Source organism: Hemibagrus wyckioides, linkage group LG09, assembly GCF_019097595.1.
Source record: "Hemibagrus wyckioides isolate EC202008001 linkage group LG09, SWU_Hwy_1.0, whole genome shotgun sequence".
NCBI lineage: Eukaryota > Metazoa > Chordata > Actinopteri > Siluriformes > Bagridae > Hemibagrus > Hemibagrus wyckioides.
In genome coordinates, this window is record NC_080718.1 from 20,960,637 (window position 1) to 20,985,403 (window position 24,767).

The 24,767-nt window shown below is 36.8% G+C and overlaps 1 protein-coding gene across 1 annotated transcript; it reads right to left on the reverse strand.

Annotated features, from left to right (window-relative positions):
* Positions 1-1,200: 1,200 nt before the first annotated feature.
* On the reverse strand, positions 1,201-24,483 carry nol10 (nucleolar protein 10). The gene is made up of 21 exons (XM_058399738.1): positions 24,295-24,483; positions 24,008-24,053; positions 23,810-23,908; positions 23,513-23,590; positions 20,225-20,262; positions 19,945-20,081; positions 17,954-18,019; positions 17,586-17,646; positions 17,404-17,489; positions 15,494-15,572; positions 14,964-15,113; positions 14,800-14,866; positions 14,267-14,319; positions 13,599-13,725; positions 10,820-10,899; positions 10,509-10,607; positions 10,204-10,293; positions 9,910-10,083; positions 8,436-8,743; positions 7,651-7,753; positions 1,201-1,370 (listed from the first exon to the last, which is right to left on the reverse strand). The coding sequence occupies exons 1-21, from the start codon at positions 24,358-24,360 to the stop codon at positions 1,224-1,226; spliced, it is 2,154 nt and encodes a 717-aa protein (XP_058255721.1). The 5' UTR covers positions 24,361-24,483; the 3' UTR covers positions 1,201-1,223.
* Between the last annotated feature and the right edge of the window lie 284 nt (positions 24,484-24,767).

Here is a 24,767-nt window from a genome sequence, read left to right on the forward strand (position 1 = left end):
AAAATCCTTATATTTATTACAATTTAGCATCTGCACAATATTATATATATATATATATATATATATATATATATATATATATATATATATATATATATATATATATATATATATATATATATATATTCCTTTAGATACAGATGAAGAGACTCAGACGTTAAATGGACTCACAGGATCCAGCTTTTTGACTATTTAGTAACAGTATTTACTTTGTTTGACTGTTAACGTTCAGTTGCTTGTTTTATGTACGTCAAGCATGATTGAGGGTTTCAATCCAATTTCAAACAAATCTGTGTCACCTTGAAAATCCTGTCATCCTGTCAGGTTCTTACTAGCTTCCTCAATACTTTATTTAGAATAATCAATAGAATAATACTAATGTTTAGAATAGTCGTTTTAAAGCTCGACACTTTTAATCACAGGCTATTGTTAAACAGAAGGCAGCAAGTGTCCGGTTACAGTTGGTTATCTTAAACGTCTGCTTAATATCTTAACAGCTGACAACAAAATTGCAGTTTGTCATTAAGCAGCTAATCCTCATACTGACTCGAGTCAAACTATTCCGTAAAGGGAAATTCTAAAAAAAAAATAATTATGAAAATGTGTAAAGAAACTTTAGCCCGAGGCAGGACAGGGGGAGGGGCTACTGCAGCTGGAACTGACCTCATGTTCACCTGTCACTTTTCTATCACTGCGTCTTCTCATTTGCACCCCTACTCTACTTTTAGGAGAGCAAAGTCAGCTTACTATGAAAGATATTTCTAAAATTAATTTTAGAACAGAAGTTGCATTGAGCTCAGAATGTGGAGTAAAAAAATTAAAATAATACAAAGACACAGAGTCGGCTGTGGATAAAAGGTTTCTTTAACAAAGTCCAGTTGGTTTAGACTACACTGTGGGACAAAATAGGGGTGTGTAGCAGAGAGAGAGAGAGAGAGAGAGAGAGAGAGAGAGAGAGGGCGCACACACATGTACAAATCTTCGCACGCACGCACGCACACACACACACACCCAAACATTAAAAAGAATTATCCCCAGCTTCTCTCACTGCCTAAACTGGCCACATGGTCTCTCTTTTGCATTCCGTCATTCTGCGAAACCCACATTAAGAGCAGGGTTTACAGAGCACTTGCCTGTCCTCGTACCGGCAGGACAAAGTTATTTTGAGGCAGTGTTTAAAGCAATGCATAGAAGTGACTACAGCGGTAATTTGGAGGCAGGGTTCAGAATCGTCCCCGCCCTCGTCCCCTCCCTCGTCCTCTTCCTCGTCCTCGTCCTCTAGTGTAAAGGTGACCGGCAGCCCTTCTGATCTTTCTCCTCTCCTCGTGGTGCTCCCGTTCGGCCTGCTGCTGACTCCTCTGTTTCTCAGTCTGTGCGAAAGAACAAGAAGAGAACAAGATAAGCAGTCATGAAGGCTAATGTAAACTTTTAAAATATCGATATTAACCTTAGAAACCATCAGAACCAGCAACTTTAATAGGAAAACTTGTACCCCAATCTTTCATTCAGTTATGCACTTTACCAATCATGTTGAAGCAGTTCAGTCAATAAGATCATGCATATTCCAGTCTCAGTGGCTTCATGTTCACAACACAAAATTTGATCTTCTCTACAGTTTACACAGACCCAATTACCCAATGAGGGGGCAGTTCTACTGCTGTAAACTCTTTGTTGAATGGATGGTGCAGGTAACTCAACCATTCTTTACAACCAGAGTGAGCAGAAAAGTATCTCAGAATACACAAAACGCCAAACCACAAGGCTGATGAACTTCAACAGCAGAAGGTCACAACCTGTTCACACTCCTGTCAGCCAAGAACAAGAAGCTGAGGCTACAGCAGGTGATCCTCAAGATTACTGAAACTGGACAGTTGAAGATTGAAAACACTTTGTCTAGACAATTTCAATTCAACTGTCAGGTTTTGGTGACCACAGGAGCCTCAGATCCTTGTTCGTGGTGTAACCCGATATGGTCTTCTAATTTTGTAGCCGATCACTTGGTGGTGCTCACTGCTGCTGAGGATGACCCTATGTGGACTACCTGGAGATATATGGGACTGCTATGGATAGAAACACTTGAAGACCATGGCGCCAGCTTTGAACTGCTGTTGCGGTAGTAAGTTTTGCGCTCAGGTCTCCATTATTGAACATGATGTCTTCGGCAGGAAGGAATCAGTGTTAAATCTATAATGAATTAAGAAACGACGCTGATTTCTAAGTTGCTCAAAAGCTCCTGGTTACACAACTCCACTTCACTATTTACAGCTGTAGAAAGGACATTATTTGTAATCACACTTTCCGGTGTCACCCAGTATTTCTCCAAAACTGCTTAGCACTATATACAAATAAAATTGAACTGAATTTGTTGTTCTTAATAAAGTGTATAATACCTGTAATAAATAAATCATTTTTATATAATGCACTTATAAATGTATACCACTATTAAGGATGTGGCATGATTATTTTGATATTAACTACTTCTGTTATACTGTATAAAAGTGCATGTATGATTTTATTTTTATTTATTTTTTTTTTAGTTTTAAAAGCACTGCACACTCTGTGTGGTCTCAACAGTTCACACCACAAAATAATCTGCTACACAGAGTTAAAGTGATCATTTCAAAAAGGGTAAGCAGTACTTTCTGGTCATCAAGAGACACCTGAAATTCTGCTTAAGAACAGCTTTGCTGCTAAATCTGGCCTGTCGTAGTCACTAAGCCACTGTTGTTAGATGTTTCTTTTGCCTTGTGTTTATTCAGTCTGAACAGAATCAGGGACAGAGCCACCATGATCACCATGGTTTACAGTTCTCTAATGTTAATCACAGCTAAAATCCACTTTCACCTTAAATGTACTCCTGTACGATGATTACAGGATTGTCTGAAACTTTGAAATCTGTAGTCAGACACAGTCCTGAAATCTGCTTTAATCTGTGACGGCACCAGTGAAAAGAGCAGGATGCTTCTCTAAGGTACCGGTCTTTATTCCTCATGTAAGAAGGAAGGATCCTTCTTACATTCCTTCTTTCTAGAACTATGTGGGTAATTTCTATTAATAAAATAACTAAAATAAATAAATAAAAAATTACTAGAATAAATGAATGAATAAATAAATAAATGAATAAAAAAAATAACTAAAACTAAAAACTTATTAACTATGAACTTTGAATATACTATAATAAACTATAATTAAACTATAAATGGTTAAATTGTTGAGTTCTGGTATCTTCACAATGAGAATAATGAATTTAAGCAGGATGAATTTAACGAGTGAACAAGTAAATGGAACACTGAAACTTGAATGCACAACACAAAAACACAGCATATAAAATCAATAAATAAAATAACAGACATTTTAATACCACAGCGCTGTTTGATCCTCAGTTCTAATTGGTAAGAACTGGAGAAAGAGAAATTATTGATTCATTTTCTATAACAGCAGCTCGGACAGTGCTGGCTGCACGGAAATCACAGGCTTAAATCAATGCTCTCGTTCTAATACACTCTTACAGCAGACCATCTACATTAAGAGATTTTTAAATATGAAAATTCCCATCCTCAATCCTTTAAAACTTATGGTTCATTGCCTGTAAGTCAAGGTCCTACCAAAACCTGACATTAAACTCATAGCTTCACAGTTAACTACATTTTAAATATATATATTTTTTTTACCCACAAAAGTTTATAAAATGATCATTTCAAAAAGTGTAAGCAATACTTTATATGATACGGCAAAGCTGTTCTTAAGCTGAATTTCACGTGTCTCTTGATGACCAGAAAGTACTGCTTACCCTTTTGAAATCATCACTTTAATTCTGTGTAGCAGATTATATTGTGGTGTGAACTGTTGGGACCACACACAGAGAGAGTGCAGTGCTTTTTAAAAACTCATTACCACCTCCATAAAACTATTTTACCCCTTCATATGGATCGAAAACAAATATATATATATAAATAAATACAGACACACTGTATGCCAGTGCATTTATGTCTTCGACACATATTAAGGTATAAATTAGCTTTAAAAATGGTAAAATGGACATTACATCATTTCATTTTCTACATTTATGCATGTAAAGTTATAGTTTAAAAACATGATGGACATAAGAAAATGAAATCATCATTAAAGCAGTTTCAATATTTACAAGCTACTTCATTTAAGAAGAAAGTCGGCTAATATGTCGATATATTGTTTATATATGCAAATTATTTATTGTTATATACTTATTATATATGCTAATTATTTGCACTGCGAAATGCACTTCTGGTTAGATGCTAACTGTATTTCATTGCCGTGTACCCACATGTGCAGTGACAAAGTTGAATCTAATCTAATCTAATACAGGAAATGTGATTAAACGGACAGGTTTGCTCTGCTCCAACACTGAACATAAAAGCATTTAGCCAGGAGAGAATTTCAGTCACGCCGCTTCAGAGCTCCCACCGATTTCCACCCCACATTTATTCACACAATATTATTTATTCAGCTTACTCGTCTAATTTGTCTTGACGCGACTTCCATCACTCTTTGACCTCTAAACAAGAGAATGCGCCTCACTACTTCACCATGATCACAAACTCATAATCCAGATTACATTTACTCAGTGCCAAATATGTTCCTTCAAGGGTGACACCAAAAGGTCACTGTTTTCCTCTCACAGTAACAAGAAAGCACTTTTCACATTTGTTGGCTCTGCAGAAATGTATCTGGAGTGTGTGGGCAAAGAAAAAGGAAGGACAGACACAGGAGAAAAGTTACAATGAATTTCTTCAGTACATGAGTGACTAAGAACGGCATTCCTAGAGCCTAATCAGAGTCTCGTTAAAAACCTACGCGAAAGGGAAAGCGAAAAGAAAGGGAGAAAAAAAAAAAAGAAAGAATGAAAGAAAGAAAGACTATTGTATCACTGACACTGAAATAATTTGGAAAATTGCAAATAATGTTTAAAAAAATTAAAGAAAGAAAGACTGCAAACTATTGCTTCACTAACACTGAAATAATTTGGAAAATTCCAAACAATGTGAAAAGAAAAGAAAAGAAAAGAAAAGAAAAGATTTGGAAAATTGCAAATAATGTTTAAAAAAAATCTTTAAAAAGAAAGAAAAAGAAAGAAAGAAAGAAAGAAAGAAAGAAAGAAAGAAAGAAAGAAAGAAAGAAAGAAAAAGAAAGAAAAAAAGAAAGAATGAAAGAAAGAAAGACTATTGTATCACTGACACTGAAATAATTTGGAAAATTGCAAATAATGTTTAAAAAAATTAAAGAAAGAAAGAAAGACTGCAAACTATTGCTTCACTAACACTGAAATAATTTGGAAAATTCCAAACAATGTGAAAAGAAAAGAAAAGAAAAGAAAAGAAAAGAAAAGAAAAGAAAAGATTTGGAAAATTGCAAATAATGTTTAAAAAAAATTTTAAAAAGAAAGAAAAACAAAGAAAGAAAGAAAGAAAGAAAGAAAGAAAGAAAGAAAGAAAGAAAGAAAGAAAAAGAAAGACTGCAAACTATTGATTCAGTAACACTGAAATAATTTGGAAATTTGCAAACAATGTGAAAAGACAAGAAAAGAAAAGAATAAAAGATTTTGAAAATTGCAAATAAATGTTTAAAAAAATTAAAAAAGAAAGAAAGAAGCATGTGGCATAAAGAGAGAAATGAGCTGGCCATGAAGCTCCAAACTCATTCTTACTCAATTCAGGTGCCACGACAGGTGCTGCTCCAATACAACTAGACAGAGAGTACACACTGAGTCTCATCAGGAACGACCTTTATACACCCTAAAACCTACAACGTTTTATCAGAAACCGCATCCAAGTGCAGGAGTAATGTAACGTACAAACGGAAGTCACTACATTCAATTTACACACGTCTTTATCTGAAAAGGGTTTTTCCCCCATGGGAATGCTCAGAAATGATCTTCAATGTATACGAGTCAAAAAGGCAAACAACGCTCTTTATCTCCTGCTGTCAGTGACATTTGTACACCAAAAGGCCAGTCTATAGAATGGCTACAATGAAAATAAGTCTTGCTATTCAAGTGCTTTGCTAGCATCAACAGACATGCGGATTTACAAGCAGTGTCACAAATATTTGAAAGGAGTGGCTCTGGTATGTGGCGGACACCCCAGTGTGTCTTAGGTGCATCAAACCGTATTACAGGAAGGTTCAAGAAATCTAGAAATTTAACATCTGACTGTTTATATCTTCGTGACCACGTAAAGGAGCATCCAAAGCATGTTAAAAAAAAATCCGGTGTTTGCACTGAAAATGAAACCCTTGTACTTAATTGGTGTGTCTTTTACATGCATCTCCACCACAAGTACAGTTTTACACTCTGAAGTAAAAGAGAAAATTGCATTTAAATTCCAATACTGCCTAGAGTAATGCAATGAGCAGGTGTTCCTATTAAAGAAGATATAACACACACATACACACACAGTATATATGCACTGGTTTTTGTGGATGTTTGCCATACAATACCCTGTGTAAGTCATTACAACAGTGACAATAACACATCAGAACAATCACATTAATATAAACCCTGCAGCCTAGAAAATGAACCTCAGGCAGAACAAAGCGTAATATATACATATATATGTTTAAATAGTCAAATAACTCTAATATTTCACTAGACATGAGAACAAACGTTCTGACAAGGTACAACACAAACTACTGCTTGCATATTCTAAATAACCCGCTGATCTAGCAGAGCGACATTTTCAAAAGGTTATGCTTTCCAATAATTAAAGAGACATATTTGCACAGTAAATGCTGTTTAAGCTGCTGCAGGCACTGGAATAATTTGAAAAATTGCAAATTATGTTTAAGAAAAAGAAAGAAAGAAAGAAAGAAAGAAAGAAAGAAAGAAAGAAAGAAAGAAAAAGAAAAAGAAAGAAAGAAAGAAAGAAAGAAAGAAAGAAAGAAAGAAAGAAAGAAAGAAAGAAAGAAAGAAAGAAAGAAAGAAAGAAAGAAAAAGAAAGAAAGAAAGAAAGAAAGAAAGAAAGAAAGAAAGAAAGAAAGAAAGAAAGAAAGAAAGAAAGAAAGAAAAATACTGCAAATGATTGTATCATGACTTGGAAAATTGCAAATAATGTGAAAAGGAAAGGAAAGGAATGGAATAACACAGACACTGGAATGATTTGAAAAATTGCAAAAGAAAAGAAAATAAAAGAAAGGGAGAGATAAACTACAAACTATTGTAACTGACTGGATAATAATTCAGAAAATTGCAAATAATGTTTAAAAGGTTTTGTGCCTTTTTTTTGTGCTTTTTTTGTCCGCATGAATGTAAAAACTGCCCACTCCCATGAGATTCTGATGAGTCCAAGAAGGGGGTTAGTGGTGTCCTGATGCCCACCGGTTACATGTGATGTGTAAAAATACATTTCTGAGACAATTTACATCAAATTTTAGTGAAAATTTACAGTATGTATTTCAGAGTGAGATTTATTTATGGCTGATCATGTAGTGAATATTAAGTGCGAGAACATTTAACATTTTAATTAAAAGTTCATTACTTGCAATCAGTTCTATTATTAACCCTATAACTAAGTATTTTATTGGACAAATTTGTATTTGAAATGGCCTTAGACGTTTAGTGGTACAGCAGTGCGTATTTTCAGCTATGGTTCTGCACTGATGAGTAAAAGTGCTCACCTTTTTAAGAGTGAAGGTCAGCTGCTTGCTTCCGACTGTGGTATCGGCGAGGTTCAGCATGCCTGAGCTCTCCTCCATCTTCAGACGCTCCTCAAGTGAGGTCCTGGCATGGAAATAGTCATTTAGAACAATTTCAGACAGCAATGCAATAATTGTCAACAGTCTATACCAAAACTCACTTTTAAAGCCATCATTTGTTTTCAACTTTTATCATCTAAGTTGGAGCATTACATGTGGATGAAGTCATTATGAAGAAAGAGACTGGCAGGAAGTAGCAGAGACTTGGTGAGATGAGTAACAATGGAGAGTTGTGTACACATAAGCCTAATATGCAACTTATAAAATAAGGAACCAATTTTCACACTGATTATTTAATTACTTAACTACTTACACCACCAATGGGCTGAATGCATTAAGAAACTAGCTAGAATTAGCCAAGCCATATAAGCATTAGCATTAATGTCTGAGTTTTCTTAAGCCCCTGCAAGGTGTTGGCTTGTCATGTAACAATTTTTAAGAAAGGCCCAACGAAAATTCCTGTAATCAAACAGTGGCCAAAGTTATGAGTAAAATGTATGAGTGAGGTGGCATGCATGACTAAGATTAGCTCTGCTCGTAAAACTGACCATGTACAAATTGTGGGATTAAATCACCATAAATGACAACCAACACCATTTAGTTAAGATCTAAATCTGAGCAATTATGATTATTTATAGATCAAATTTCACATTGCACACTGCATTGACCTTTACATAATGGTAGTTTAGGATAATTTTAGCATGTACTTTTGCATCTTCTGTTTGCGTGCCACGTCCCCGAAGCTGCGGAACTCCTCTCCGGCTTTGATCTGGTAATAGCGCGGCTGACTCTGGCCTTGAGCCTGGCTCGGTTGAGACTTTCTGACTGGATCTGAACTTTGCAGGCTGGTGTTGCGGTCCTTCTCCTTTCTCTCTTTAAACTGGCGCTCTCTCTGCTCTGCTCGTAAGAGACGTCGCTGCTCCCTCACCTCCTCCACCCAGCTCTTATCATCGTCTGAGCTCTCCTCTTCCTCTGAGCTGGGCCGTCCCTCCAGCTCCTCTTCCTCTTCATCCGACTATCAGACGGGAAAAGATTTCAACACCTAAATTTAATTTTCTGTCCAACGTATTATAAGACTACAAATGAAGACTTCAAATGAAATAAATGAAAAATAACAGACACAAGAAATATTTATTAAACACAGTTGCAGTATGTTCCACAAACTGTGTGCCACCAAGTGCTGCAAAGGATGCACTCACCTGCTTGCATTATCTTTTGGACAAAATGTCAAATGTTTTAAAACCTCAGTCATATTTTAAAATAAAACATTAGATTATAATTTAAATTCCATTATAGACCCTGAAAGGCCCTTAAAGCCTTTCAAATTTTTAATAAAAATTGTTTTTCTGCCAAAATAAGACTTAAGCAACCATCAGAATGGCCTGTTCTTGTTATTGTTGAAATTTAAACTAAGGTTTTTGAACACCAGATTATCAAGCCCATATTTGGTTCTTCGCCCAAACTGTTGGAACTCATAATTGTATGGGATGTCTGTGTATGCATGAGGTGTAGAAGTTCCCCTTCACTGGGAACTATTGGGGCACAAATATGTTCCAATCTGGCAATGTCTCTGTGCACAAAGCAAATTTCATGAAGACAAGGTTTGATGAGGCTGGAGTTCTCTGCTCTGACCTCAACTCTACTGAACACGGATGAACTGGTAGCTAAGTGGTTAAGGTGCTGAACTACTGATCGGAAGGTTGTGAGTTCAAATCCCAGGTATATCAAGCTGAGTCCCTGAACTGCTCAGTTGTCTTAAAATAAGATAAAAATGTAAGTAGAGTTCTTCCAGCCTTGGCAAACCTTGACTTCATGGAGTTTGCTTTGTGCACAGAGACATTGTCAGACTGGAACATGTTTGTGCTGTAAGCTGCACCCAAGACCTCCTTATCCAACATCAGTGCCTGATCTCACTAATACTTTTGTAGCTGAAAGAACACAAATCCCCACAGCCAAACTCCATTATCTACTCCCTCCCAGAAGAGTGGAGTTTAATATAACAGCAAATGGGGATTAAATCTGGAATGGGATGCTTGATAAACACATATGGGTGCGATGGTCAGGGATCCACAAACTTTTTTCCATATAGTACATTATACACATATAACCTTATATAAACAAGTTTGTTTTTAAACAAAGATATAAAGTCTCACATTTTCTGATAATCTGGACATACGGTACCTTTTGCATGGCCTCTTGCTCAGCTAACTGCTGTAGTCTCTCCCTTCTCCTCTGGCCCACTTTGGACACGATGGGATTAAGCAAGCGGTACTCCTCGCTCTGCTCGTCCACTTGGTAGTCTGGATTCTCAAACATCATCTTGAAACGGTCATCAGTCAGGATGCTGGCGGTGCCCTGAGAGAGTGAGACAAATGCAGACTAATGCATCAGCAAGGTTTAAAGAATTAGGAATATCTATGTGCTAGTAGAAACCACCATATCCGTTATGCTTCTAACATTAACAGAAACTCTCACCTTAGCCTTCTTCTTGGCTTTTCGTGACTCTCGGTCTTCTCCCTCTGCCATTAGCTTTATTGCAAGCTCTTTATTAACCTTCGGCAGATTCTGTCAATGTGCAGAACAGGTGAGGGTGGTTAGACATGCAACAGGCACATAATTTACTTACTTAATAAGCAAGGATGACTGATGCTGAGAGCATACATGAGAGAGAACATGAGCAAGATAGAGAAAGAGAGAGATACACTGGGAGAGAGAAGAGTGAGAGAAAGAGAAGGGTAGACAGAAAGAGACAGATAGAGAAAGAGAGAGAGACTTGTCACCTTTAGTTGTACTCTCTGGACTCTAGACTCTTCGATTTTCTGTCGTATTTTGTCCTTGCGATATTCCTCATAGGCAAACGGATTTGCCATAGTTTTAACCTGGAGGATTATTTACAGTAAATCAGTGGTATCACTTTAAGGAAATTGTTAAAATATTTCAAAAACCTCAATTGTTTCAGTCTCCAAATGTGATTAAATATTACTTTTAAATATTTGATCACAGAATATTAATAATGTTACAAAGACAAATGATCACTAATAAACCAATTATTACTGAGATTATGTACTTTTATTCTCACACAGACACACACCTTGTGGTAGAGTCGGATGTCCATGAAGAAGCCATGCATGTAGGCCCTCAGCAGAGGTGAACCAATCAGGTGCGTCAGACCTGAGGGAACAAAACCAGCCAGACAATTAGGTCAAACTGAATAACTCAAAGCCAAACAGACCACAGTAAACAAATAGAATACCACATTAAAAAAAGTGGTTTGTGATTTTTAGCTGCAACTGAAGTGAACTAGAATTATCAATATCTATATCTTTGATAATTTTTTCCAGTTCTAATGGTGTAACGGCATATACCTTGTGAGTTGCCATTTACATAAAAGTAAATAAAAAGAGACAAACTGTGCAGTTGCTTTAGCCGGGTCAATTTAAGGGCCAGAAAATTTCAACTAATCAGGCAAAGAAACTAGCCAGATTAATTGCATCATAATCTTTGGAATAATGTGATCATATATTGTCTATATGTGTATAATGTCAGTCTATATAATAGTCTAGAAACACATTTCCTATCAGTTCAGTGTTAACTTGCCATAACAAGTCTGCTAGACTCTACAATGCAGAAACATTCAGCAGATTTAGGAATCAATGAGGCCTTATGACCGTTTCCCAATGCCGTGTTGTCTTTTGGTATGTGAAGAGATAGGGTACAGGGCACAAGGTCATTGATTTGTTCCTAATCATTAATAGTAAACAAAAGCCTTTTCACAAATGCTGATTGTTTCACCACTAATAAGAACATTTTTCTATAGATGCAAGAGAAATGAGTAAGAGTGAATGCCAATAAGAATCATTCCTGTCACAATGGGCTTGATGCCTGTGGATGGGACGAGGTGCTGGCTGCTATTGTCTACCAGCCGAAATCTATCGCAGTGGTACATTTGTGCAACACAATGATCTAAACGATTTTGTAGATGACTGTCATTTAAAAGGTTGGCTGTTTAATATTTCTGAACCAAACAATATAATTTAACTCCATTTCTGTAAAGCAGGGGCTGTCAGCTGGCAGACTACAGTCCAGATTCCAACACAATAACAGTTTCTCAGCAGACCAAACTGAATAATTGGGAAAAAATACTATAGCAGAGCAGGTCAAAGTATGAAGAAAAAACTGGCCCAAACAAGGGTTTATCAGACCACAGTTACAGGGCTAAAAAGATATTAGGTCAGAAAGTGGAGACTTCCTTTTCTTTTTTTACACAGATTTTCATGGATTTTCATTTTATTGACCCTCTCTAGTCAGATTAGCAAAATGACGACATGGCTTTTTGGGAAATGACTGGAAAGTCAAAGTTGGAAACAAAGTTTTAATGACAAATGGAGAATGAAATCAGCTGTGTGTTCTCCCCAAGACAAATTCAACACAGACAACAGTTCAGTCAGTGGTTTTAATGGCGACTACAAAGCAAAGCATAGACTTTTAAACCATCTTGTTCACAGCTATAAACTAATTATCAATGCTTAAGAAATAAAAGTATTGTATTAGTATTTTAGTCACTTATGATATAATTTAGAAGCAAAGGATTTTATGTGACTGGAACTTCAGAAAATGTTGTTAAATACCAATGCTGTAAAGTATTCCTGATGTCTTTTCCACCATTTACTTATACGTTGTCTGTATAAGTAAGCTTAAATAAACAGATGACTAGTTTTAATTGTTGGGAGTAAAATTTACTTAAGCAGGGAGAAGATGGGAGAAGAAAGTGAAGTAATAATGAAGCTTTGGGAAAGTATTACAAAGTTTGAGGCTATAGCACTAAAATATCTGCCCTCCACTGATATTGTGGAGCTGATAAAATGCATTTTTTTCTGAGGAGCCGACAATGGGGTTTAAATGAAGTTTTGTAGGACATCTAACATTGACTCCATTTAGATCTAAACTAACTAAAACCAAATTAAAACTGGATTTAAAAATTCCACAACACGAGATTGTATTGGGAGAAACAAACTGTAAATATTATTTAGATTATGGATCACGCATACTCTGGGTTAAAGCTGTGGGATAAATAGCCTTGGTGGATCTAGTGATGAGATTATCTGTGGATAGTGTAAGGATGGTGAATGATAAAAAAGGAGGAGGCTGAGGACCGAGCCTTGAGGGACACCTGATGCAACAGTGCCAGTAGAGCAAGTAGGGAGTATGTTGCAAAATGACCTGCGAAGCAATGTCCCATAAATAAATAAATAAATAAATAAATAAATAAATAAATAAATTAATAAAATTAATAAATAAATAAAACGGGGCACACTGCGAAGAAAATAATATATCCTCTACTGTGGAAAAAAAAACATGGAACAAGATTTTATTTCTGGCTACTCTAACCAACACCCTTAAAGTATTCTAAGAGTTACACTACCTCAACATATCCGATCTAACAGAGGGCATGTAAAAGATGTGTGAGTAACTGAGGCTAAACAGATGCTGCTGTGTCACTGAGTTCAGTGCAATGCTTTCAGCAGAACTATTTCTGTCATAGACAAAAAACGTCATTTTCCTAGAACTGCATGCTGTGTCCCTAGACTTCACGCTGCATGGATTTACCTTACAGGACTAGATAGACAGTTTTCTGTTAACTTGCATTCTGAGAAATGCAGAAATGAGCCAAATATTTTGGCTTAGTTTCTGCAGTTACAAAGTGTGCTGAAGCAAAATGCAGGGAAAATATCACAACAGAGTCATCTTACCATCTTCACAGTTACAGAAACAGTTATTTAATTATTTTTATTACTTAATGCGGCGAATAGAATTTTCAGCAATAACAGGAACAAAAATAAGGAAGCCACTTACAAGACCATGGAACTTACCAAGGTTGTCCAGGTCTTTGCGTGTAACAAACTTGTAGTCGTCATAGACGGTACTTTCTGGGTTCTCCTCCAGTTCTTCAGTCAGGTTATCCAGGAAAGAGCACCAACGAGGTGCAGGACCCAAGGCCTGAAGGACAAAGAATACGGATGTGCTATATTAAGCTGTCATATAGCAAATACACAATGTTGGCGGAGACCTACAACTACCAGCAGTTGGTTCAGAACCTGATCTGAATGTTAATGAGATGTGAATTTCTCTTTGGGATGAATAAAGCATCCATCCATCCATCCATCCATCCATCGAGGTCTGATATCATGGATGTTGGCTGTTTAATCTTCATAGATTAGATTAGCTCATTCAAAAAGGTTCCAAAGCCTTGCTTTTTGGACGAACCAGCACTCATAACTTTTGTTTTATACTCAGTAATATTGAAACAAGTTAAACTGAATTCCCCTAAGTATTGATAGTTTTATATATAGCTATAATAAGAGGAAATCCTTGACTTCTATACTATATAAAGTAGCATTAAACAAAAACAGAAAGGTGTGAGCTCTTGGGAAATATGTACATATCAACAGAATGAGTCATTATTTACATGAGGACTCAAAGCCAAGATGGGGATTCCTTCTTAAGCAATAAACAATGTTTCAACAACAGTAAAACTTACAGGAATGTAGAAAGTATTCATTTTGGGGTCTTCATTAGCAGTGAAAAGCATGCCTGTAAAATGGAGAAAAGTGATTAGGTTTAATATTCAAAGTTTACCATTTGATAGCCCTAAAAGATCATTTAGAGTTAATTAGCTGGGAAGGCTTCCCATCAAACAACGCCTGTGTTTTATGCTTGAGCAATGTAGGTTAATATGGAGTAATTACCAGCAAACGGTTGTAATACTTATGCCAAATTAAATTACGTAACCCTTTATAGTAGTCTTTCTAGTTCTTCTTTACAAATCTTTACAAAAATCTGTCTTGTGCATCTTTAAATAACTTATTTCTTTGTTAAGCAAGTACATGCACAGTTCTAGTCATCTTTGGATGTTGACTCAGTTTTCCATGAGTAAAGTTTGCAGACAGGCTTGAATAAGAAAAAAAAAATTCACATCAAGGACATTGTGTAATGAAGGAAGGTAACGTTTACCTGCCATGAGGGAATTCAAACAGTGAGGGCAAGCTTTAAACATAGGATGAAGGTACTCACCTGATTCAGGGTAAACACACACATCGTTGATGTTGGCCGGTGGCTCGATGGAGGAAAACATTTTACCCTGAAACGAAGAAGTTCTGTTTTGGATACAATCTAACTGCAGGCTAGTCGCATGGTGATATGGGTATTGATAGTGACATAGAGAGTGTTGTGCTTACATTGTCTTTGTGCCACATCTTGATGATCTTTGAGTCTGCAGAAATCACCAGATCCATCTGCTTATGGAAGTTGAGGGAGTGGATGGGCAAGCCGTAATAATGGTCTTTCACAAGCAGGGGACGAGAGGAACGCAGGTCATACAACAAAACCTGCAGAAGCACCGGGATGTTTGTTTCCATTTGTGAGGTGAAAAACAAAGCTGAAGAATGAGGTTGAATTATTATATAACTATATTATATTAAAGCATTCCTTCACTCTTTGCTTAGCATTGCATTTCACATGAAGGAACTAGACTTTCTACAGAATTAAGGCACTGCCTCGGGTAATATTACCTGGAATGTACTCTAATTGAGTTTAAAGTACAGCTGAACCGTTTCAGATTCACATTGTGTAACTCTACAGTTTGCAATCTAAACATCATATGCAATAAAACCAGATGAGCTTTGACAATGGAAATCATCCCATGAACACACTCAACAGATTTCACAACAGATATCATTTATATCATCAAGTGCTAGTAGTAACTGACCTGTCCTGTAGTCGTACCCACAGCCATACCCAGGGAGTCATTAAACTTGAGTGCACTGACAGACGGCAAGCTCTCAACTCTGAAAAGCAAAAAAAAAAAAAAACACACATAATGTATATACAGTACATATACATACGAATGGGTGACAATTAAAGGAAAAATGGTGGTTCTTCTTCAGAAGCGTTTTCTGGGCAGGGGTTTGGTCACACATTCACTTAAGAGTCACTAAAAATCAAGCAAAAAATTTGGTCTCTTCCTGGTTGACATGATCCTTTTTCACAGGGCAGGAGGGCTTACTAAAGGGTTTGAGGAATAGAAGAATGGTCGATTTGATCCTATGGCCTTCACCTTCACCAGATCTCAACTCAGTTAAACTCTTATAGCTGATTTTAAGTCTTGTGATCCAAGACTTGTTTATCCAAATTGGCCTGCATGAAATGAGTCTATGTTTACTGTGAACCTGACTTTCATGGCCATGTGACGTATGTTAAACTAAAACATAGCCCTGTGGTGTCCACATGCGTAAGTCAGGCAGATATGTTTTTTGGGGATTTTTCAACAGACAGTCATCACGTGCAGTAACCTAGAGCAGAGTTGTTAAAGTGGTATCATTTATACATCATCAAGAGCTGTGGTGAGAAGTGATTAATTGCATAAATAAATAATAATAATATTGGATTACATCTCTTGTAATCCATTGTTTTAGGTGCCATCATGTGCATCATTGCTGCACTATAGTTTACATAATTATTCATATAAAAAAATTGTGACTATACACGTTTTCACCTCTAAATTATTATTTTAAATTATTTTATTGAATTACATTATTAGCACATTTTGACAATAGCTGAGTTTATGAAACAGAGTTTATTTTCTTTATACAGCCTGAATCTTTATACAGCTTGTGGGCCATGTGTTTGACACCCCTGCTATAAGACATCTCTGTGATGTTTGTTTAATGTTAAGGTCCATTTAATGTCATGCCAGCATCAATGGCTATTTCCATGCAGGATCAAGGTAGGTGAAGCGAGATATTTTAGTAGTCCTTATAGTATTCCAACAATATAATCTTGCACACGTGTACAAGAAATAAAGTTATATACACAATTTCCTACCTTTTGTATATCTTGAGTCACAAAAGTCTCGTCCAATCAACTGTGAGAAATCCATTGGCAAACTATACCTACCTTTTCCTGTTTGTCTACATTGTTGTTGTGTTTTTTGTGTTTTTTATTTGTTATTTTATTTTGCACTTCTCAGCCACCATATGAGGTCCTTCACTTTAATACTCAATAAGAACTCCAGGATTTTCCTTGGTGTGAAATTTTGGACTCTTAAATACGTGTTTTCTGAGTAAAAGAGTGGACTAATGTCTTTCATAACATAACAATCCAGTAATACATGTTTTGACATCAGTGCTAAATGTAGAGACAAATTATTCAATATTCTTATATATTTTATTGACTGAATTATTTACACAATGTTTGTAATGATGTATAGTCTTCCTGATTCACAAATAAAATCCATAACTGGCTTGTCCACCAATAAGGATGAAGTTCATTTAGTTACTCATTGTATGAAGTATCCTTTTTAAATTGAAGGGTTGTGACATCACTAGTTCACATCCCCACCACCAAGCTGTAAGAAATGAGACAGTATACTTAAGCATTTGCCTGAAGTCAGGAAAACACTGTGGGCATGAAAATACCACTGTGGTGACAAATTCTTGACATCATACAACTTGTTGTGCCACCTCACCACCAACAACCAAGGAGTGTTTATTTTTGGCAACCAAAATAGCAACTGGAGTAGAAAAGCTGGCCGAGAATTAAACCACAAAATTTTACACACAGCCGAGTGCAGATGTGAGCATTAGATCATGAGGATATGGTGTAAAGATTAGAGCTTACTCGGTTCCTTCTGTGACGCTGCTGAGGGCACAATCCAGGATGCCCACTCGATTGCGCACACGTGGGTCCCAGCATTCCACTTTCCCCTATGCACAGCAACACAACGTGCATGCTCAGAAATGAAAATCATTAACTGGAGCAAATCAATGCCATAAATATTCACAATCAAATACAACACCAACCTCTAATGTGCCGGCAGCGAATAAATGATGAACAGGGTTGATGTCACATACGTTGATTTCCCTGTTTAGATATAAACAAAACACAAAATATAGTTATGAATTGTGAGGAACATAAAGCATCAGTTTACAGACGTTAACCTGCAAGCGGAGACAAGTGAGCTATTAATGTTAACTAATTGGCCTCAATGAAGGCTTTAAAGTTAGAAATAAAATATAGTCCCTGCGGAAAATCACTGACAAGAAGACGAATAGCATGGTAATGGTTGGTGCATCCTCAATAAAAACAGACTACACAATAAAATAAACTCTACATTCAAATTGCCAAACACACAACAGTCTTCTGGGCCCCCTGGTGGTTTAGTACTTACGTTGCATCTGTCTGTAGAGAGTTGAGGAACCGACCCTGTTCAAGGTTCATACGGAAGATCTCTGAACTAGAGACGGAAAGAGAAAAAAGCTAAAGTAACATGACACAAGAATGATTAAGAGAAAACTTGTTTAGCAAACAGACCTTTCATTGAGGGAAAGAAAATTAAAATAAAGGATTTTTGAACGTTTGAAAATTTCTCAATGAAACATAAAAGAATGTACAAATGACGTTATATGGGCAAAAGTCAGTGTCCAAACCTTTCCCTTCACTGAAACTAAGAGGACTACACCTGTTCTAGCATGGCAATGTCCCTGTGCACAAAGCCAGCTCCTTGAAGACACGGTTTGGCAAATTTGGTGTGGAAGATTTTAAATGTTCACAGAACCTTCACAGAGCCCTGACCTCAACCACACTGAACACCTTTGGGATGAACTGGAACACTGACTGTACCCCAGACCTCCTCACTCTTGCGACATCAGTGTTTGACTTCACTAATCCCCACAGCTACACTCCAAAATCTAGTGTAAAGCCTTTCCAGACGAGTGGAGGATATTAGAACGGCAAAAGAGGACTAAATCTGGAACAGGATATTTAACATGCACATACGAATTTGATGATCGTATCAAAATCGTATCAGAAGTCAACAAACATTTGGTGTTTGTGTTTAAACAATATTTAAACACAAAACTCTGCTTAAACTCATGTTTTCTGTTCTGTAGGAGCTATATCTATATATACACACACTACAAGTCAAAAGTTTGGACACACCTTTTAGATTCAGTGTTTTTTGTTTAGGGATTTATTTTCTACATTCTAGAACAATACTGTTATTTCATAGTTTTGAAATCTCCACACATGGACTTAAGTAATCCATATGTAATGACAACAAAAAAAAAGTCAGTTGTTATTTTAAGACACAAAGGTCAGGTGTTCTGGAATAGTTCTTGCAAGAACAGTATTGTCGAGTGCATTTGCAAAACCCATCAAGCACCATGATGACACTGGCTCACATGAAGACCATCCCAGTAAAGCAAGACCAAAACTTACCTCTGCTGCAGAGGAGAAGTTCATTTAGAGTTACCAGCCTCAGAAATCACCAATTAACAGCACCTCAGATTAGAGCCGTTATGAAGGCTTTACAGAGCATCAGTAGCAGACATATCTCAATATCAACAAAGGACATTATTGCGTATTTCGGCCGCCTTCAGCATTGTTTTACAATGTAGAAAGAAATAAACATCAGGAAAGACCATGGAATTAGAAGGTGTGTCCAAACTTTTGACTGGTAGTGTGTATACATATATATATATATATATATATATATATATTAAGCTGTGTTTGTTTATGTGGAGCATACATCACACAGGTCTATGTGAATGGGCTGTAGAAATTATATATATTAGAATGAATACATTAATATAAACCTGATGTTGAATGCAAACATAAAATGTAACTAAAGCTAAACCAAAGACCTGTGTCTGAGTGATATTATGCATTGCGCTGCTGCCACATGATTGGTAGATTAAATGAGTGGGCAAGAGTACAGGTTTCATGCAGCAGTGTGTGACGTGATACCTCAGGTTAACTCATTAAACTGCATTCAGTCACATTAAAGATGTTGCATGAAGTTTAAACAGGGAATGTGGTGGCAGACAAGCTGCATGAAACGTAAAGTGTCGGTCAGTATACTTTAATCAGTCTGTCTGTCTATCCACATACATACAGCACACACACAGAGCAGAGGAAACATATTTCATGACATGCCCCATTTAGAATGTGTGTATAGGCGGCAGTTCAAATATCCAAATATTATTCAACTAATGTTTAAAAAATAAAAAGACAATTATCCTGAAGGGTCAATTCTAACAGTGTACAATGTATATGTACACATCAAGCTTAACTCCAGTTTGTGTAATACCCATCACGTGTGTCAGTAAAGCATTATTTCTGTCAATGATATGAAGAATACTTTTGAAGGCCTGTCTTTACCTGGCTCCTACAAAGTACAAATCACAGGATGGGTAGTGGTAGGAGAAATCCCGGCCAAACTTGGGGATACGTGTCTTGTAGTAGTGACCGTGCTGAGAATGAAACTCCACGTAACGATCAATACGCAGAAACACCAGCTAAACAAAACACACAGACAAAAACACAATGTGATGGGGTTTTTTTTTGGTTTAAACTTTTAAATATTGTTTCTGATTTACAATTGCAACCACAACACACTGAAAATATTAGTTAGATGTAAAATTTATGATATAGTAATTACCTTGGAGTAGTCATCAGACAAGATTTCAAAGGCCACCACTTAAAACAAAACAGAAAACACACACAAACTTAAATATTTTAAAGCTCAAATCACAGATATGAACATAAATATACAAAAATTGTAAACCAAAACAGACGAAAACTAAAGTTTCATAGCAATAAGTTATAAAAATAAACATCATATAAGGATTGTTAAATCGTGCAAAATGTGGTGCTGTTGAAACAAAAAAAGATGAGGGGGAAAATGAGTAATGTGAAGAAATGAGGGGGGAAAAAAGGATAAATAAATTCTATAAATATTTTAATATTTTACAGTTTTAATTATTTAGTACAAATGAGCGGCTTCTAATCTGTTTGAAATAAAAAAAATAAATAAATTGCTTGCATTTAAAAAGTCAAACAAAAAGAAGGGGGAAAATCCAAATACCTATGACTTATACTAAAAGGTAAATTGGGACATAATTTATTACAATTTTGTTATTATATTGCAGAGATCTACAAGCATATGGGTGGAAAGAAAATCAGCAACACTGAAATCTGTTAAGAATTTTTAGTTCGGTTTGGCCTGCTAAGATATTTTATTATCTACTACATAAAAAAGGCATCTCTTCATTATTTATGGCTTTTGTGTAATGTGCTTTGGTTAGGACATGAAGTCAGAAGCTTATAGTTTCAAGCTGATTAAATATTCAGCAGAACTCTGTACATCTACTGCATTAGGTTTTACTTATTAAGGAGACTTCATAACTACCACAGCGAGACAGATCACCATCACTGAGAGACATACATCCTCTCCTAGTAAACAGAGCTGACTCACACACACACATACACACACTTGAAGAGCTTCTTGTGTATAAGCTCAGTGGGGTCAGTTCCTGATTCATGTAATCTAGACGTAAACCCATGTGTTACTATGCGCTTGACAGAGTTTGTACATTTTTAATGGAGGGAAAAACGGCATGTATCTTGAGCTACTTTTGCCATTCGATATTTGACTCTGTTCTGTCAAGACATTTGCAACATTTTCTACATTAATGTAGAAAAAAAAGTAGGAGCCCTGGCAGATATTTACCAGCCTTACAATACAAAATGTACACCCACTGGCCAAATTAATAAGAAGACTAACACTACATTACACACATCAGCACATCTACACTCAACTCACTTGGTAATAGTCATACTCAAAAGAGGACAGACAGTGTGTAGTTTCTTCAAAGTGTGTTGGATTACCCTGTGACAGTGATGTGCATTAGGATTGGGATTTTGCAGGACAGACAGGAAGATTTTATTCATGCAGGAAAACCCTGAGAAAATTGGCTAGATTGAACATATTGAACATGGACTGTTGCAAGTGCTGTGTGACCTGGTTACTGCATTCATTTATTCATTTTCAGCGTCACCCTTGTTAGGGTAAAAGTGGGAAATGAATTAATTGGATTAGAAAAGTATGTGGTGGAAAGGAAGCTTGCGTTAGTCCTTACTAACTCCTGGATGGTCGCTGTCATTAGATTACTCAATATGTCCAAATGTCTGGGGAAAACCCACATATGGCTCCACAAACATTTGGCAATACAGTGGAGTGAAGAGTTATCTAAAACTGGTAAAAAATGGCAACGACCAAATTAGGAGAAAATATATACATACAGTGAGGGGAAAAAATATTTGATCCCCTGCTGATTTTGTACGTTTGCCCACTGACAAAGAAATGATCAGTCTGTAATTTTAATGGTAGGTGTATTTGAACAGTGAGAGACAGAATAACAACAAAAAAAATCCAGAAAAATGCATTTCAGAAAAGTTCTACATTGATTTGCATTTTAATGAGTGAAATAAGTATTTGATCCCCTATCAGAAAGATTTCTGGCTCCCAGGTGTCTTTTATACAGGTAAGGAGCTGAGATTACAGTAGGAGCACTCTTGGGGAGGGCTCTTAATCTCATCTTGTCAACTGTATGAAAGACACCTGTCCACAGAAGGAAGCAATCAATCAGATTCCAAACTCTCCATCATGGTCAAGACCAAAGAGCTGTCCATGGATGTCAGGGACAAGATTGAAGACCTACACAAGGCTGGATTGAGCTACAAGACCATCGTCAAGCAGCTTGGTGAGAAGGTGACAACAGTTGGTGCGATTATTCCCAAATGGAAGAAACACAAAAGGACTGTCAATCTTCCTCAGTCTGGGGCTCCATGCAAGATCTCACCTCATGGAGTTTCAATGATCATGAGAACGGCGAGGAATCAGCCCAGAATTACACTGGAGGATTTTGTCAATGATCTCAAGGCAGCTGGGACCATAGTCACCAAGAAAACAATTGGTGACACACTACGCCGTGAAAGACTGAAATCCAGTAGCGCCCGCAAGGTCCCCCTGCTAAAGAAAGCACATGTACAGGCTCATCTGAAGTTTGCCAGTGAACATCTGAATGATTCAGAGGAGAACTGGGTGAAAGTGTTGTGGTCAAATGAGACCAAAATCCAGCTCTTTGGCATCAACTCAACTCGCCGTGTTTGGAGGAGGAGGAATGCTGCCTATGACCCCAAGTACACCATCCCCAGGTGAAAGGACAACTGCACCGTATAAAAGGGACGATGGACGGGGCCATGTACTGTTAAATCTTGGATGAGAACCTCCTTCCCTCAGCCAGGGCATTGAAAATGGGTCGTGGATGGATATTCCAGCCTGACAATGACCCAAAACACACGGCCAAGGCAACAAAGGAGTGGTTCAAAAAGAAGCACATTAAGGTCCTGTAGTGGCCTAGCCAGTCTCCAGACCTTAATCCCATAGAAAATCTGTGGAGGGAGCTGAAGGGTCAGCCACAAAACCTTAATGACTTGGAGAGGATCTGCAAAGAGGAGTGGGCCCAAATTCCTTGAGATGTGAGATGTGTGCAAACCTGGTGGCCAACTACAAGAAATGTTTGACGTCTGTGATTGCCAACAAGGGTTTGCCACCAAGTACTAAGTCATGTTTTGCAAAGGGGTCAAATACTTATTTCACTCAATAAAATGCAAATCAATGTATAACTTTTTTGAAATGTGTTTTTCTGGATTTTTTTTGTTATTCTTTTTGTTGTTATTCTGCCTCTCACTGTTCAGATAAAACTACCATTAAAATTACAGACTGATCATTTCTTTGTCAGTGGGCAAACGTACAAAATCAGCAGGGGATCAAATAATTTTTTCCATCACTGTAGTCTTTTGTCAGTGTCACAGCAGACCATGTTCAGCATTTGTATAATGGCATAATAAACTAGTGATAAAAGTTGTGATCTAAAGACTTTACCTTCAGAATCCAGACACCTTTCAAACTTCAGAGACAGCTGATATGTGTCATAGCATCTGATCCTGGGTTTATATGTACCTGTAACGCAAAGGCATTAGTGTGTGCTTTGCCAGACTTTTTCCAATGACATTTTCCAATTTTTCAAAGGGCGTAACACAAACATCATAGTGAGGCACATCAATAGCACACACAGATTCTATATTAGTATAATATCATGTTACAGTGTAGTGGCAGACTATTTTAAAGTACAGCACGTGTGTTGATGTAGTTCATGAGCAAGGCTCCTGATTAACTAACCTGCAGCTAAAACATACTGTCCGTCACGTGACACTCTGATAGAGGTACACACAGTGGGCATCTCAAAATCCTGAATGAGTTCAATCCTCCTCTGAATGTCTGTGGGGGAAGTAAAGGAAGTAGAAAAAAAAAAAAAAAAAATCAAGCGAATACAAAACACAGAATCAATCATGCAAAATGACATTAACTAAAACTTACCAGTATCTCTCTTCTGTAAAGCTCTCTTCTTTCTGTCTGACAACCACTGCAGAAATGGGACAACGTTAACCATTAAAATTAGCATCCAGATCACTTCACCAGAAGACAACATAAAGAAAAACAATTCTACGAACTATTATTTCAGTCTAACAATAAGACTAGACTAATGATGACCCTTATATGGTAGCTGACCATTAAAGTTAAAAGGCATTTAGTCAAACATAAGAAATATCAGGATAATGTTGAGTAGCCAGTATAGCTCTCTGAAAGAAAATAAGCTGTCTTACCTCTGGAAGAGACTTGCCATGGCTAAGATTATATATCTTTATATTATTTACACTGGACACCTGCATTTCTGAAGCGATCAGATGAACTTTTTTCACATAATATGACAAATTATTTATAGAGAAAAGCTTCCCGGTTACAGACCCACGTTGGAACCACAACAAGAGCTGCGCTGTTCACGAAATAAAGTCCGTGTGGAAACTTGTAGCGGAAAGCATTGGTTCCTACAACGGTTACAGGCGCCACTGAATAGTTTCCTATAACATTTTTATAAATATATATATAAACTTCTTTCAAAAATAATTATAAATTGGGTACGCGAATAAGTGAATGAATGAATGAATGAATGAATAACAAATGATATTTGAAGAAATCGGCAAAATGGTCGTTATTACGCAGATATATCACACGTTATATAGCTTTTTTTTAGAAATATCTTAGTAATATGTGGAGTGAAAAGATTTGTCATATTTAG